Below are 16,722 nucleotides of genomic sequence, written 5' to 3' on the forward strand. Positions count from 1 at the left end.
ATCGCAAATCATGGGCATTCGGGCTCATATACTGCTATTTACTAAGAGCTAGATGTGTTATAGCCAACATGGAAACTGTGTGATTCATAACATACTCTGCAGCAATGGTCAGTTTCCTTGTTATTTTGTTGCTGTAACTTCTGGCTTTACCTATCCATATTGTTATGTTGGCTACACATCCATATTTATAATCAAACGAGAACGATTACAGAGTCACAGGTTGAAATTAAGTATAGAAGTACATTTAAGTGTATATAAAGACCATACCAGCTGACTGAATACAGTGTCTCCCCCATCATCCAGTAAGTCATTCTCCTGAGCAAAGTCAGGAGTACTTCTTTGCCTGTGAATTTCTGACTTTGCGCTATTCTCCTTCGCAGCGTACCACTCCGTCAGCGTCGTCTTCTGCTTCTCCTCTGATAATTAGATAAACAAAAAGGTCAAACACATTTAGAATCTTAGAACAATACCTGGAATGAAACACAGAGCGGATTTCAAAGTGGTTGGAACAAAACATACTGCAGTCTGTCATAAGGATAAAATCCAAGTCATGCGTAGGAATACTGAAAAATAGTTCTACAGACAGATTTCTTATTCATCCCTCAGCTCCTTTTACCAAACAAAACCACATTGAGCCTTGGGGTCTTGATCAACCCTCTCGAAAAAAATGTTTTGCACTGTTTTAAAGTGCAAATAAAAGGGATCAATATCTGCAGATAACTTAACTCAGCACTTAACTCAGCAAGAAGCGGCAACAATTTTACGAATGTACTGTCTGGAATAGCCCAAAGTGTGAATGCTCACGTACCCTTCATTTCTTCCTAAACATGAAGTCATTTCCAGGGATCAGTAAAAGAAACTGCAGATTGAACTTACCGCACTGCTGTTCTTTCTTGTATTTGCCCATTTCCTTATTGGTGTAACCAGTAGAGCGTAAAATATCTTCTAAAAACATTTCTTTTACTTCAAAGGGTCTTCCTTGAACTGGAATCGTAATCAAAAACAATAGTTATCAAAAATGGTATTGGAATCTTTCACTTGTAGAAATGTGAGATGTGTTTTTGTCCTAACTTTTATTACAGTTTGTAACACCATCAAATGATTAAATCTAAAAAACTGTAGACTACTAAATACCATAATTATCTACAACAATCTATTGCTCCAAACAGCCTCGCCATACATGAAAGCAGTAAGTAGCAGAAGAAAAAACCCAAATGGTTTACAGTTTGGTCTCACTTTGAAATCAACTGGAGCACCAAATAAGCATGTGTGTATGTATGGGGTCTTATTAAATCCCCTCCTCGTGCTGGAGTTGAGCACATGCGCGCTGCTAAGCAGGAGATGCATTCAGCCAAAGGCATCAACCTGCAAGGCAAAGCTGCTGGGGAGTGGGGAATGATCCAAGATAGGATTCCGATGAACCCCTCTATGCATACGGACTAAAAAGTAAGTAACACTCAGCCATCGTATGCATTAAAGTGATTATACACGTAAGGTCAATAATACTGGCCACTTATTAAAATTACAAAATGCACTTACTGTATATAACAGGACATCCTCCAAAGTACCTGAGGAACAAGTTAACATCTAATGCGGCACTGGAAAGAATCAGGTTTATAGAAGGCTGCTTCTGCATCACATCTCTCAGTTTGGTCAGTAGGAAGTCACTAAACCGATCTCTCTCGTGAACTTCATCCTGTTATTTATAAAACATATAAACTCATCCACGTGCAATAGTCACACAGCTCACTACGGCTGGCCCTTCATATTGTAAAGCGAAGTCAGTGAGACAAAACTGCAACTCTCCTGCCACCTCCCTCTTTAGTAAATGAACTTAATAGAAAGCTAATTGTGGCCACTATGAATTTAATGAGGAACAACAAAGCTTAAAAAGTTTTTCAGACAACTTACAAGAGCGCTTTACAGTCTATGTTCTACTTCAACATCACCAATGATGGAGTGCCGATTTATAATTGGGAGCTCGCTGCATTGTTCAATGGCCCAGTGTAGACGCAGGCAGGAATAATTTGTCTATTTTCTAGAAGGTCTGGTAAAACTGAATTTAATAGAACTCCCTGGCAGGTCCCGAGAGACAGAATTAATTGGTGTGTCACCATGCATGGCAGATTTGTTCTTTGCTTCCTGACACTCCCCATAGCAAATTTCAAACAGATTGCTGCTATTTGCGTATACGATATAAAAATGAGAGCAATAAACAACACTGATAAGGAGTCAGCCATGTGACATGAGAAAGTGACATTTTAATTATTAGATAGATGGCAATAGATTAAACTGTGGCAGGAAAAATCACCATACCATGAACCACAAATAAATAAAATTCCAAAGGTGCCCTTTCCTTTCACTTAGAATACATGCTCCGAGCTATGCTGGCTCACCATTCAATCCCACTTTACATATCATTTGTTACAACATGCCCTCTGGGTAAACTATTTAGGCAATCTATGCATTTAGGAAGAGCTGCACTAAGTGCTTGATGACCCTATGGGTACATGGGGAGAGAAGTCTTCATGACCATTAGGACAGAATAGTACAAGCTGCATTTTTCAAACCACCAAGAAAGATTTCACCGACACAGACAGTGCGAGCACAATTACACCAACAGTGTCTGAATGTCTGAATAGAAGTTTGGGGATTCCCTTTATGGGACAGTGGGAATATTAGAACAAAGAAATACAGACTGTGCCGGAGCTTTATGGGCTCTGTAACGACCTGGTCACTGAGAGGAGAATGATGGATTTAAATATAAATATATACTTGTTGACATATGCATATTATTACTTGGCACTTTGTAGTAGCCTGTCTTCCACAAGTGCTATACATTCATTTATGGCTAATGCTACATCTGAAGGACCAGTTACTTTTCTGCACATGTTTTACACGCACTAGTGTAACTAGTGACAGAAAAAAATGCATATGCAAACATTACTGTTGCTGTGGCAGACCTGAAAGCACAGAATGAATAATCAAATTTCTAAGTTTAAAAAAAAAAAAAAATTTACCAGCAACTAATTTTTATCACAAGACATGAGAAAACGATTGTGAGAAACAAAAATGACTACACATTCATACATACCACAATAACATGAGTCACAGTTGATAGTGTGCTGTCACCAGCCATCAAAGTGCGAAGGAGGACCCCATTAGTGCAAAAGGTAAGGAGCGTCTTGGGAGAAACACTAGTAAACAAAAGCAAGAAATACACAGGATTTAATGCAAGATCGTAAATTGTTTTTTTTTCCCCCAGTAGGGAAAGCATGATTCAGATCAGAAAGGGGAGAAGAAATCTAGTTAAGATCCCCTTTAATGATCTTGGTTAAAAGTAAGTCATGTAGCGGATAGCTGGGGACATTATAAATGTAACTTTGGCTTCTTAAGAGGAATACAAAGTTATTTTCAAACCTATAAAAGCAAACCCTTATAAAAAGTTTATCCACAAATGAGTATTTTGATCATTTTAAATGTGCAACTGACAAAAATAATAATGCCATATATATTATAATAGAACATAAATGTTGAAAATACCGGCTCTCCAGTCGGATCTGGTAGCCAATAGTCTGACCAATCTTCTCTCCTCTTTCAGCAGCTACCCTTTCAGCTACTGCAATAGCAGCCAATCGTCTCGGCTGGGTGCAGAATATGCGGCATGGGATGCAATTTTTGTAGCAATCATCAAGAAGGAACTGTGGTATCTATGGAGAAGAGAGACACGTGTATGGGTTACAATGGTCAGACACTAAATACAAAACTAATCCAATTAGCTACTAAAATAAAGACAGACATTTTCCTTTTTAAGTAAAGGTTGCAGTTCATTCCATTTATAAAGCTTCTCTCTGGATCAAAACATTAACAATCTGCAGCCAGATGTTACTAAAGAGCTCTGGCAGTAACAGTCAGAAAGTGTACCTGTGTGGTCTTTCCTGATCCCGTTTCTCCTACAATCAAAACCACTTTATTTTCCTTGATGATCCTGACAATCTCCTCCTGCTTTTCAAAAACTGGCAGAGAATTTCGGAAGGAATCAAACTCCGACTCTCCACGTTTTACAGGAACCTGTGGAATGCCGTTGTTCAGGCGCCCGCTGGCTTTGCTCATTTCACGGTTTTCTTTGGATAAGACAAGATAAAGATATTAGATTTTGTATGAAGGCTTTCCATATTAAAGTAAATTATTGACATGACTAAGTACGATATATAGTGGAGTCCTGGGTGAGTAAATATCTGTTAATCCAAAGCGGTGGGTGTGATACATATTTTGCAAAAAGATTATATGTACCCGTCACCGAATCATTCTAATTACAGATTTAAAGATATGATATAATTTTTCTCTATTGCCCATAAATCCCCAAACAATATATTTGCTAGTGGGACTCACCAGCTTCTACAGCAGACACATCGCCGCGTTCTGTCTTAGGAAGCAGCTCTGTCCTTTCCTTGTTAGTGACGGGAAACCTCTGCATGAGGGTCCTTACAGCAAGCTTTGTGCTGTGTGTAAGACTACATGACATCATCACCCTTGCCCCTTCAGAGCCATCCTTTTTCTTTAATGTCAAATACCTATTTGTACCTTTTCTGGAGAGAATCAAAAAAATACAACAGTATCAACACTGGCCTAGTTCAACTGACTGCATGTTCTATTTTGAGAAATGACATAAGATTACATCCATACATAAAAGCTACACTTGGTCAGGCTCCCCCGCAGGAAAGCATAGGGTGTCGGATTCCCAATGGCAGCAGCGTGGCTGGTCTCCATGAGGTGAGAGGGGGAGGAAGGGTATAGTGTCAGAGTCAGTGTGTTTGTGTGTATACAGTCGTGTGAAAAGAAAGTACACCCTCTTTGAATTCTATAGTTTTGCATATCAGGACATAATAACAATCATCTGTTCCTTAGTGAGTCTAAAGATTAGGTAACTACAACCTCAGATGAACAACAACATGTGACATACTACACCGTGTCATAATTTACGCAACAAAAATAAAGCCAAAATGGAGAAACCATGTGTGAAAAACTAAGCACACCCTTACTGCTTCTAAAGGAATTAAGATGCTAAGTAGCAGACAGGTGCTGCTTATCAAATGTCTGATTAACTGATCATCAGCAAAGTTTTAGCAGTTTACTGGTCTTGAACATTCAGGTGTGTGTTAACATAATGCCAAGGAGGAAGGACATCGGCAGTGATCTTAGAGAAGCAATTGTTGCCGCCCATAAATCTTGGTAGGGTTATAATGTATAAGGGTTATACGTGTAACCGTTTCATTGTTTAAGTTTAAAAGTACTTTAGGAAAGTTAAGGTGTGTGGTAGAAGTAGGTAGACGCACAACTGGCATTATCTAATCATTTTTTCCCCCAGACCCTCACCTCCCCATTACATAGGATTTCAAGCCACCAACATATAACTTTAAAAAAGTTAATGGGGAGAAATAATCACAGTGATCCAGAAAAAAACAAATGCATATTGTTTAGCTTACTCTGTGAAGACAATTTCATATATTTATTTATTGTGAAAACTTTAAGATTTAGGAAAAGAGACGGACCCACGATGAGGTTCCCTGTGTACCACTACCAGACCAACAAGTGTAGGCAACAATTTGGGCCACTGTTGCATTATGTAAGTGAAATATATAATAACCAATGTGCTCTTATTACAGGGCATTTGTATGTAATGTCTATATAATATAAAGGAAATACTGGAGCTTCACAAGTACAGAATAGTAACTAAGCACAACTCAAACTGACATCTTATGATGATCTGTACATAAAATAAGTTCTACCTGACTGATATAGAGAACGTAAGATTTGTATCTTACCCTTTACTTTTTGATATGAATCCAAGTGACTGGGCTAGGCGGTGAATAAATGCTCTCTCAGTGCTGGTCAACGACGAAGGAAACTCCATTTCTTCAATAAGAAAATAAAATATACACCAGTTTAAAGCAATGCCAGATATTCATCGCTGTCCACTTCCAGAAAGGGCCCGGAACGTACCTTTTTGATCACTATAGCGAAACCTCTCCAGTGCCATATTCACAGCTATTTTCACTTCTTCATCTATACGGATGTCTTTAAATCCCTTGGCACGGGCAGACTTTGATGGGCCTGACGCAGCAGTGGGACGCCCGGACATGATTTTAGGCTGGGACATCTTAGCTAAAAAGAAAAATAAATCATTTTAACGAATTGATTGAAGAAGTGTTTATACAGTAAATTTATAAAACAGTAAAAAAAGACATTTAGGAATCTTTCCGTGTGTAATTTATTTTAATTTTCTCTACTTTAACCCTTCAAGTACTTGAGGGGGGGCACAGCATTGCTTTTCAAGCTGGATTGAATTTGCTATATTATTTTTAAAGCAGACAAACCTTTTTTGTCTCACTATATGCAGAATATATGGCAAGTGTAGATTTAAAAGTGCAGTCACACAGCATGTGGGATTTATCATTGCTTTCCGTGGGTCTATACCATCCATTAACATACCTGGGAGCTCTCAGGGTTTGACCTGGAGTCTCACGGCGAACAGGCAAATTCTCAGGATCAGATAATCTGGAGCGGACTCCTTCCTATTCTACACTGCCGTGATCATATAGAAGGCTCCCAATTGGTGCTTTTGCTATCCATATGTCATGGTTGATATCCCTGCTTGAATGCAATTAAGTGTATCTTATATTTTATTTATATAGAGCCCACAATTTACTTACAATGAAAAAGTCAGGGTTTCCATTAAAAAGAATTCTATATAAGAGCCACTTTATGAACATGGTTGTCTTCATTAAAGGGTTAATATTTCAAGAGTTTCGGCAGCAGCTCATTAAATATGATATGCCCATTTAATTTAAATATGCTGGTCAGCAACATGTGGAATGTATACATGTGCTGCAATAATGGCCAATGTTCAAGCAATGATCTACTGAAAAGACTTCTATGCGTTTATATGAAATCATTGGTGATTAAAGTTGTTCAATATTTTTTTTTTAAATAAGTAAATAAAAATAGTAAATAAGGGCGCATCGGGCTCGAAGAAGCTGTTAATAGTGCAATAGAGAAGGAAAGTGTTGGGGAGGAAATAGTGAGAACTGTAGGGAAATGAAAGTGAAACTTTAAATGCACAATTGGCAAAATCAAAGAACTGAATGCGAAAAGGTCAAACAATAAAGGAAATGTAGTCAATATTTTGGCCATTATCAGTATTCACTAAAATCACCTAAGATCAACTAGTGATCTCAGTTAAAAAAAGGCCCATCAAGACCTGATTTCCAAGCAACTACGGAGCGCCCACATATAGTTATACTATAAACAATTACGCTCATACCTGCCAGCTATCCCTATTTAAGGGGAATGCCTGTTGTTTTAGATTATTGTCTACATTTTGCACATTATTGTCTACATTTTGCACATTATTATATGATTTCTTTATCCTATAGCCCAAGCTGATATATACATAATATCTGATTTTCACACTACAGTAAGCTTCGTAGGGGCCTTGATTATTCACAGGCATCCATCTATATTATCTATCTTTATATATATATATATATATATATATATATATATATATATATATATATATACTTCCTAAAGTAAGTAATGTTTAAAGAGGTGCACGTAAGGGTTACTGTATATTGTCTGAATGTAAGGGACAGCGGTACTCAGCTGTCAAGCACAAGTGTCGCAGTAAACAGCGAACCGAATAAGTGTCTTCCCGGCACAGGAATATTTACTTGCGCTACCCAAGCCAACTCAATATAATACGTGCGTTACGGAGCTTCAAGGATATTGTCTCATTCGCCTGCATTCATACATTAATGCTTACAATTACCACGTCTTTGTATTTCTCTCACCGCTAGTCCCTGCGCTCTGTGTTGCCTTCTGTCCTCAGCCGCTCTCCGTACTCCAGGCCCAGAGCCGGTGCTCCCCGGTCCAACCAGAGGGCGGGGTTAGGTTTGGTCACATGACAGAGGTCAACTAGCGAAGAGAAAGCTAAGGAGTTCTAAACACGCGAGAATGAATGCGCTTTCCGCTTCTCTCATGCTGTGTAAGTTGATAATGGGGGGGGGGATAAAATTAATGTTATTTGACGTTCGTCAGAGTCGGTCATAATTGAGAAAGTGGTGTTTATGTTTAGTGAGCTGTGAGGGGCTGGGTCTAAAATGTTACATTAGTATTATTGGTGTTCCTAACTTTCCAAATGGAATGTGAATCAGGGAGACCAGTGTTTCGGTTGGGGTTAGCTCACAGAGTCACATGTTTAGTTGTATGCATTAACATAAGCACACTGTATATTATCTCAAAGTATATTTGTTTCTGTCCATTTAAAAAAAAAAAGTTAGCCTTTCACTTATCCCATCTTCCTCCTAATTATTTTTGCCCTACCTCTGTTTCTGCCCCTTCATAGTGAGTTGCTGTATCCCCCACTTAGTGTCCCCATCCTCTCCGTAGAGACCATGTGTTATTTTCATAAGGCCTGACATGCTGATGATACACGTGCACATGTAACACGTAACACATGCACATCTAACACCAGTGTGCCTCTCGCAGGTTGTGTTAAATATTCTCGTTCCGAGATAGTGCCGTACTTTGTAACAGGATAGTATTGCCTGTGATAAGGGACGTGTCCTTCCAATCCAGGACTGCTCTTGGCAATCTTGGACACATGTTCAACCTCAACTCTTGAGGGTCTTAAAATGACAGCCCTCTAATATAGGGTGATTAGCTTCCCTTTTGTTAAAGAATCGCATGGTCATACATAAATGTCATATAATGCTGACCCGCATATATGTTTCCCTGTAATCCCAGGTCGTGCCTGAGAATTCAGCCTGATCACATGTCACAAGCGATGGATCAAGAGCCGGTACCATACGAAGACCCTGGTGCTGTGCCATATGGCAACTTTCCAAATTATTATAGCTTTAATCCACCAGAAAACCGCATTAGCCTCTTAACCCCAGGACTGCTTCGAAGGTTTCTCCATGCATCCAGCGAAGCCAAGAACCAGAAAGACCATAGTCATCCCATAGTGGCTTTTGACGTTGGCTGCAACTCAGGCCAACTAAGTTTAGCATTATATGATCATCTAACGCAGTCATCCAAGCCGTCTGATGGTCCGCCTGATGTTCACTTCTTATGCTGTGATATTGATGCAGACCTTATCAGCAAAGCTCAAGCTTCCAATCCCTTCCCCAACTCCATCACATACACGACTTTAGACATTATGGATTCTTCAATGGTAGAAGGCCCAATACACCGCTTCCTTGATGGTTTGGGTCAATCGACTTTCAATATAGGATTTTGCATGTCGGTGACCATGTGGATCCATTTAAATCATGGTGACGAGGGTCTGGTGGAGTTTCTTAGACGGCTTACAACCCTTTGTGACTACCTTTTGATTGAACCTCAGCCGTGGAAATGTTATCGGTCAGCTGCCCGCCGTATGCGCAAGCTTGGAAGACAGGACTTCGACCACTTTCATACTCTTTCTATCCGGGGGAACATGGCAAAGAAAATAACTTGTATACTCACCAGGGAGGGAAATGCTGAACTTGTTCACCGTTTTGGGAAAACTGTATGGGACAGAAGCCTCCTACTTTTTAAAATAAATAGAGCCACATAAGTATTAACATAGTATAATATTTAGGATTATTTTTTTGTTTGCATATTTTAATAAACATTATGGTTCTGAAAACATTTCAGCATTTATTCATATGGTTTAGATGTATATATTTGCAAGTACAAACTGCAATTTAAAACAAGATTAATAATTGCATCAAATGTATGGGCAATTGCAACAAAAGGTAACTATCATTTCTTTTTAAGTATATGTATATATACAAATTTGAATTTAAGTACTGGATTTCAGAATTGGAGATAATTGACTAAGGCAGAATATGTTTTAGTTACACATTTATAAATATTTTTGCTGATATGTACATATTACTTTGACAGAACACTGATACATCAATCATCTGATATGAAATGGTGGAAAGGGGACAGTTCCTCCTAAGGAGATACACTAGGGAGATGTGGAAATGAATCAATTAATTACAGAGGGGTTATCTTATAAGAATCTTACATTTATGGGGAAAAATGGCTCCCGTGGCAGCCCAGAGCTACCGGTTGTTATACAATATGTATGTGCAACACCGCTAAGCTCTTAAAGTGTGAAAGCTTCACATGGAGGTTCTGGATTTTAACCCCTCCAATCCCCTTTAGATGTACCGGGACCTCAAAAAAACGCCCACAAAGAAACCCCTATGGACGTCCCGGTACGTCCAGCCCTTCGTGCAGCGTCAGGGACACATCCCTGCCGCTGCACGGGAGACCAGGCTGTCGTTTGACAGCCTAGACTCCCCCTGGCAGCAGAAGCCGGCATCGCCGGCTTTCTGCTGCCCGATCTCTTGTAACAGCTTCCGGCATGAAAGCCGGAAAGCTGTTACGGTTGAAAGTGCCCGATCGGGCATTCCCTTCCGGGTTACGTCACTGCTGAGGCACAGACGAGGCACAGAGACGCTGCGATCTCTACGCAGGTCTGTGAGGACCTGCATAGAGATCGCAGGGGGATCGCGGGGAGGGTAGTGAGAAACCATCTCTCTCACTCCCCCTCCCGTCCTGAAAGAGAAAAGCAGAAAAAAAAAAAGTGAATTCATTTAAAAAATAATATTAAATAAATCATTAAAATAATAATATACATAATACAAAAAAAATTATAATGTGAGCTGTGATGTCATTGTGACATCACTGGCATGTTCAGGAGGTCCCTAGGAGGACCTCTAACCATTTCTGTGTAAAAATAATATATAAAAAATAAAAAAAAATGTAAAAAAATTAAAATTCAAAAAAAATATATAAAAAAAGATAATAAAAAAATTATTAAAAAACCTTACTTCCCATTGCCCTAGCATAACCTCTAGCCAGTATAACCCTTCTGCCCCCGTTCACAACCCCCAAACCCGTTAGGCATAAAAATTATACAAAATTCTACACCTTATAGTATGCTCCATGGTGCTGGGAAAGTCTGGAAAATCTATATAAATTAGGTATTTCTGAAATCAGGACACCTGAATTGATAAACTTGGAGGGGATTTTCCATCACTTTACCTAATTTTGTGAGGATTCAGAGGGAAAATGTAAAAAAAAATTAGTTTAATTTTCTAATCTTTGCTAGTTTTTACTAAATTACTCATTCTAAATTTTCAGCTAATCATCCAACTATGGTATCAAACGAAAGCTCTATCTCTTCTTGAAAAAACAATATATAGTTTATATGGGTACACTATTCACAGGAAAAGAGAATCATCGCTAAACCGACATACCCCAAAAATGGCAAAATTGCTCTGGGCTTTGAGGTACCAAAAACCCCTGGGATTGAAGAGGTTAAAGCCATCTGGCCATAGTCTTGTATCCAGAATAAATGGTACACTAAAGCTCGCATATGCATTTTAAAGGGGCTGTTTAGTCTCCCATACAGCCCCACAACAAAGTACGAATATTAAAGTATTTTTTTCTTTTAATGGGAGGAAATGGCTGCATCGAGAGGTAATGCACTGCAGGGTCTTGTAGGGTTGGGGGCAGGTAAAAACAAAGTTTTATTTGTGTGTGTGTGTGCGCACCTTCCCAGACTTACCACTAGATGGGGATATTATTTCTGATACAACTCCGAAAAACACTAAACATGGAAAATTTATATCTTTTATTTTGTTATGGATAGATCCCATTTGGATGCAAGGAGCTATAATGTTTGTTACACTTGCAATAGTAATTACCATATTGGCTCGGATATAGGCCGCCCCCGTGTATAGGCCGCACCCTAAAAGTTTGGTGCTTTTTTAACCCCTTCGTGACAAAGGCTGATTTTACTTTTTGTACCCTTCGTGACAATGGCCGTTTTAACATTTCTGCGCTGCTCGTGTCTAGCTGTAATTTTCTTCTTTCCCGTTTACTGAACCCACACACATTAGATATTGTTTTTTTCAGGACAAGAAGGGCTTTCTACCATCAGCCTTTGTCAAACTTTATGGTAGTAATTTTTTTGCATTTGTTTTTTCACACACATTTTATTTTAGGTATAAATAAACAGGTTCTGGTATATGTCACTATCAAAAAACACCCCAATATGTGTTTAGCAACATCTCCTGAGTACAGCGATACCTCACATGAATGATTTTGCCTGGCTGTTTGGGGGCAAAAGGGCCACATTTGGGGCATGCACATTTTTCAATGTTGAACTTTGGCATTTGGGGATCCACTGCCCATGCCCTATTTGGTACATCTTTGAGCCGGGCCATTTCAGTGTGCCCAATAAAGCTATATATTTTTGAAAACTAGACACCCCAGGGTATTTTAAATGCTGGTATTTTAACTCTTTCCATGCACCATATCTACCACCAGTCTTTGTCAAACTTTGTGATAGTCATTTTTTTGCATTTGTTTTGTCACACACATTTTACTTCAGGTATGAATTAAAAAGTTCTCGTATATGTCACTATCACAAAACACCCCAATATGTGTTCAGCAACATCTCCTGAGCGCAGTGATACCCCACATGAATGATTTTGCCTGGCTGTTCGGGGGCAAAAGGGCCACATTTGGGGCATGCACATTTTTCAATGCTGAACTTTGGCATTTGGGGATCCACTGCCCATCCCCTATTTGGTACATCTTTGAGCCGGGCCATTTCAGTGTGCCCAACAAAACCATATATTTTTGAAAACTAGACACCCCAGGGTATTTTAAATGCTGGTATTTTAACTCTTTGCATGCACACATTTTACCACCAGCATTTTTTCCAAGTTTGCAGTAGTATTTTTGTGTGTGTATTTTTCCCCCACACACCTATGTTATGTATGAATTTACAGCTCCTGGTATATGCCGCTGTCACACGACACCCCAATATGTGTTCAGCAACATCTCCTGAGTACAGTGATATCCCACATGCATAGGTTTGTCATTTTTTGGGGGAACTAAAAGGCCACATTTGGTACGTGTGCATTTTTCTAATTGGAAATTAGATGTGTGGCCATCCTTCCCCCCGTGTTAATTGGGACATTGTTGAACCTGGCCAATTCAATTTACCCCATCAAATCATACATTTTTTAAAAGTAGACACCCCATGGGCATTTAATATGCCAGTATTTTAACTCTTTCCATGCGAGAATTGTTTTAAGCTAATATGCTAATTTTAGGACTTGCTCACAAAAATATATTTTTTACATATATATTTTTTTTTTTGCCTTTTTTTAATTTTTTTAACATTTTTTTTCAACTTGAAGGTTCCCCTGATAGTGACATCAGTGGGAACTTATTTTTACATTTTACTGGTTTTTTACTATTTTTTTTCTAATTATTATTAATTTTATTTTATTTTTAATTTATTTTTTCCAATCACACTGTGATTAGAAAGCTGAGCTCCATTGACTTGCATGGTTGAATGCAGTACCTATATTCAACCTGCAAGTGGAGCCAGAGTTCTCTAGAGGGTCTGGCGTTAATGGCGTTGCTGAATGCCTCGAGGTCGAGGCATTACAGCAACGCCGTTTCGGTGCAGAAAGCGAAAATAGATCGCTTTCTGCACCCGTTTAATGACGTGCCGGTCCTGGCACGTCATTTGATGTTATCGACTTGAATTTCCGTGACGTGCCCGGACCGGCAATTGTCATCAAGGGGTTAAAGAAAAAAAAAATTTAATAGACATGCTGCCACTCTGTCCCCCCCCGAGATATGCTGCCACTCTCCCCCACCCGAGATATGCTGCCACTCTGTCCCCCCCGAGATATGCTGCCACTCTGTCCCCCCGAGATATGCTGCCACTGCCCCCCCCGAGATATGCTGCCACTGTCCCCCCCGAGATATGCTGCCACTGTCCTCCCCCCCCAAGATATGCTGCCACTGTCCTCCTCCTCCTCCCCCCGAGATATGCTGCCACTGTCCTCCTCCTCCTCCTCCTCCCCCCGAGATATGCTGCCACTATCCTCCTCCTCCCCCCGAGATATGCTGCCACTATCCTCCCCCCCCCCGAGATATGCTGCCACTCTGCCCCCCCCCCCTCGACTTACCAGAGCAGACTCCCGGGTGTCTTGCGGGGCCGGCGGGGGACATCTACGCAATACGCGTATACAACTTCCGGTGCCGGGACTCAGCAGATGTGCCGGCACCGGAAGTTGTATACGCGTATTGCGTAGATGTCCCCCGCCGGCCCCGCAAGACACCCGGGAGTCTGCTCTGGTAAGTCTTGGGGGCAGAGGTAAAACGCATCGTGCGGACGTTCACCACTGCCGGTAAACGTCTGCACGATGCGCTTAGACAATCTCCCGTGCCGGCATCCCCCTCCCCCCGTGGGAAGTGCTGGCAGGGGAGGCTGTCTGAGCGTATCAGAGAGTAGGATATGGGTCCCCTGCACCGCTGCGGGGGATCTGCATCCTAACCCTGCTGCCTGATCGGCGCCCGGGACATGCAGTCAGGCGCTAGACCCCGAATATAGGCCGCACCCCCAGTTTAAAGACTTAAAGTGGGGGGGGGGGAGTGTGGCCTATATTCGAGCCAATACGGTACTTTGTTGAGGGCAAGCAGACATCTGACATCTTCCTACTCCTGCTTTGATCTTATGGCTGAGATTTATGATCTGAACTTGTGAGAAAAGCCTCCTTCTGAGTGGTATGGAGAGCGCTATAGACAATATAAACATAGCCTTTAAAATGCTCTGTTCTCTGTAAAATTAAGGTTAAAAAACATATTAGATTAGATTACATATTGGAAAATGAACAGGCTTTCTCATTAAGACAAGCCAGTGTACCTGTTTTGGATGCTTTCCAATAAAGCCTTTCTTCAATTGTTGAACTGCTCCAAATTATATAAATATATGAATATAAATGTATGTGCACGGAGAGAGAAATAAGACACACGACACACTCTGGGTCAGGTCCAAAATCACTCTGCTTTATTTTGTTTATATTATAGATTATATAGTGTCCGGAAAGAGAGACGTCAGATTACGTAAAGTTTATTAATTGGTTAATCCTGAAACTATGCGGAAATAGGCAGAAAACCGTTAGAAGCAAATGTTAGATACTTTCCTGCAACTAGATATAGCCGGATGGCGCTTGTGGTTAGTAAAACATAGATAATTGAATACACTGCTACTTGCGTCTCCCACGTATCTGCGTGAGGTGTAAACCTTTATTGGTCGAGGCCAGCTTATATTCATTAAAGCAATAAGCGTTTCTTGCTGATATATAGTGCATCCATAACAGTCCCCCCTTGAATATATAATGGCCAACTGTCCCTAATCCTGACAGATCCTACCGGACATGATCCCGCATCCTCTTCACCTGCAGTGGCGACAAATTATCCCTACTGGATAAAATCCCGGTTTCAGGTCTTGGACATGTCCCTCGGATCTATATGTCCCTACACGGGGCGGGGATTACCGTCAGGGGGAACTATGGAACTGAATGGTGTTTCATAAGAAGGTGCAAGGCTTGGCATTGTATCATCGTACATGAGCATTAATGGGGTAGTCTCGCCTACTGCAAGCATCTTATCGCATAGGCGTCAAAGGCAAAGGACTATACATACTAGCATAAAAGCAACAATAATCACAATAATCAGTAAAATTATTCCCAGCTGGACCAGGGCTTGTTTCCATCCTTTGAGCCATCCACACCATTCGGCCCATGGATGATCGATTCCGGACTTGCACTTTAAATCGTCTCCTAGAGAATTTAACTTTTTAATAGCCACGGTCACTTTTCCGTCGGGGCCTGTATTATCTGTATTATACAACAAGTTTCTCCAATTATTTGACAGACTCCGCCTTTTTCTGCCAGAATCATATCTGTGCCATACGATTCTGAAAAGTCATCTGGGTTGCAGCCTCCAATTGATCCGAAAGTCTTTGGAGCGCATCTCGGGTGTAGTTGACAAATCTCTGCTGATTATAATAGATATAGTTAATCCAGTCAACATTTTTATTCACAGTAATAATTGGCCAAATAGATTCGAAACCAGCAGCAACTTGGTCTCGGGCTTTGTATTCATCTGGGACCCCCCTAGGGACTCCTATCGCATCTATATATACATGGGGGTCGAAACTTCCTTCGGGGGTCTTCGATGTACTGTGTCTTTTACGAGATAATGTGGACTGGACTTCAATAGTTTCTGGCTTTTCCGACATTATAAGTAGTGGCATTATAGCTTTGACCAGCGCACATTCGCCAGTCCAACTACCTTCTAACCTGGTGCGCAGTTTCATGTCCTCACATAGCCAATAGATATCTCCCAGGGAATACACTTGATTTTGTGTGAGGGAACCGGTCAGATTACTGTACTCGGCACAACTACCATCTGAGAAATTACCAAAAAATTTACCAGTTCCTTTTGTGTTTGAAATACAAATGTAAGTGCCAGAATATATAGTAATTCCTCCGTTGAGCTTGGGAGCCTCGATTAATAGAGGATATTCTCTTTTCCATTTCTCACATTCGGTGAATTTGTTACTGGTATTGGTATAAAGACTCAATAGACATAACAGTGACTGATAGGGCAACTGTAGGGGTACTGTACCCAGATGTGGACGGGCTCTACCACACACATAGCAATTGGACTTATTGTGCTTAATAGCAGAATATTGCATCAAATTCGAGCCATAGATCATTATATCCGGTTTCTATGGCCACGGTATCATCATAAGTGGGGTTTGCAATGGCTACCATACGTCTG

At 40.5% G+C, this 16,722-nt stretch overlaps 1 protein-coding gene across 1 annotated transcript in view; it reads right to left on the reverse strand.

Annotated features, from left to right (window-relative positions):
* Window positions 1-13,908, reverse strand: part of LOC149302975 (3'-5' RNA helicase YTHDC2-like) — a 35,960-nt gene extending 22,052 nt beyond the window's left edge. Inside the window, exons 1-10 of the mRNA XM_089481728.1 lie at window positions 13,896-13,908; window positions 6,004-6,126; window positions 5,826-5,916; window positions 4,393-4,589; window positions 3,925-4,124; window positions 3,544-3,710; window positions 3,095-3,197; window positions 1,540-1,696; window positions 877-984; window positions 268-416 (exon numbers count right to left, since the gene is read on the reverse strand). Coding sequence (XP_089337854.1) covers window positions 268-416; window positions 877-984; window positions 1,540-1,696; window positions 3,095-3,197; window positions 3,544-3,710; window positions 3,925-4,124; window positions 4,393-4,589; window positions 5,826-5,916; window positions 6,004-6,040 — 1,209 coding nt within the window. The 5' untranslated portion in view covers window positions 6,041-6,126; window positions 13,896-13,908. The remainder of the gene's footprint in view (window positions 1-267; window positions 417-876; window positions 985-1,539; window positions 1,697-3,094; window positions 3,198-3,543; window positions 3,711-3,924; window positions 4,125-4,392; window positions 4,590-5,825; window positions 5,917-6,003; window positions 6,127-13,895) is intronic.
* Window positions 13,909-16,722: the final 2,814 nt, after the last annotated feature.

This window comes from Sceloporus occidentalis, unplaced genomic scaffold, assembly GCF_023333645.1.
Source record: "Sceloporus occidentalis isolate IW3139 unplaced genomic scaffold, rSceOcc1.0.p SCAF_16, whole genome shotgun sequence".
Taxonomy (NCBI): Eukaryota; Metazoa; Chordata; class Lepidosauria; order Squamata; family Phrynosomatidae; genus Sceloporus; species Sceloporus occidentalis.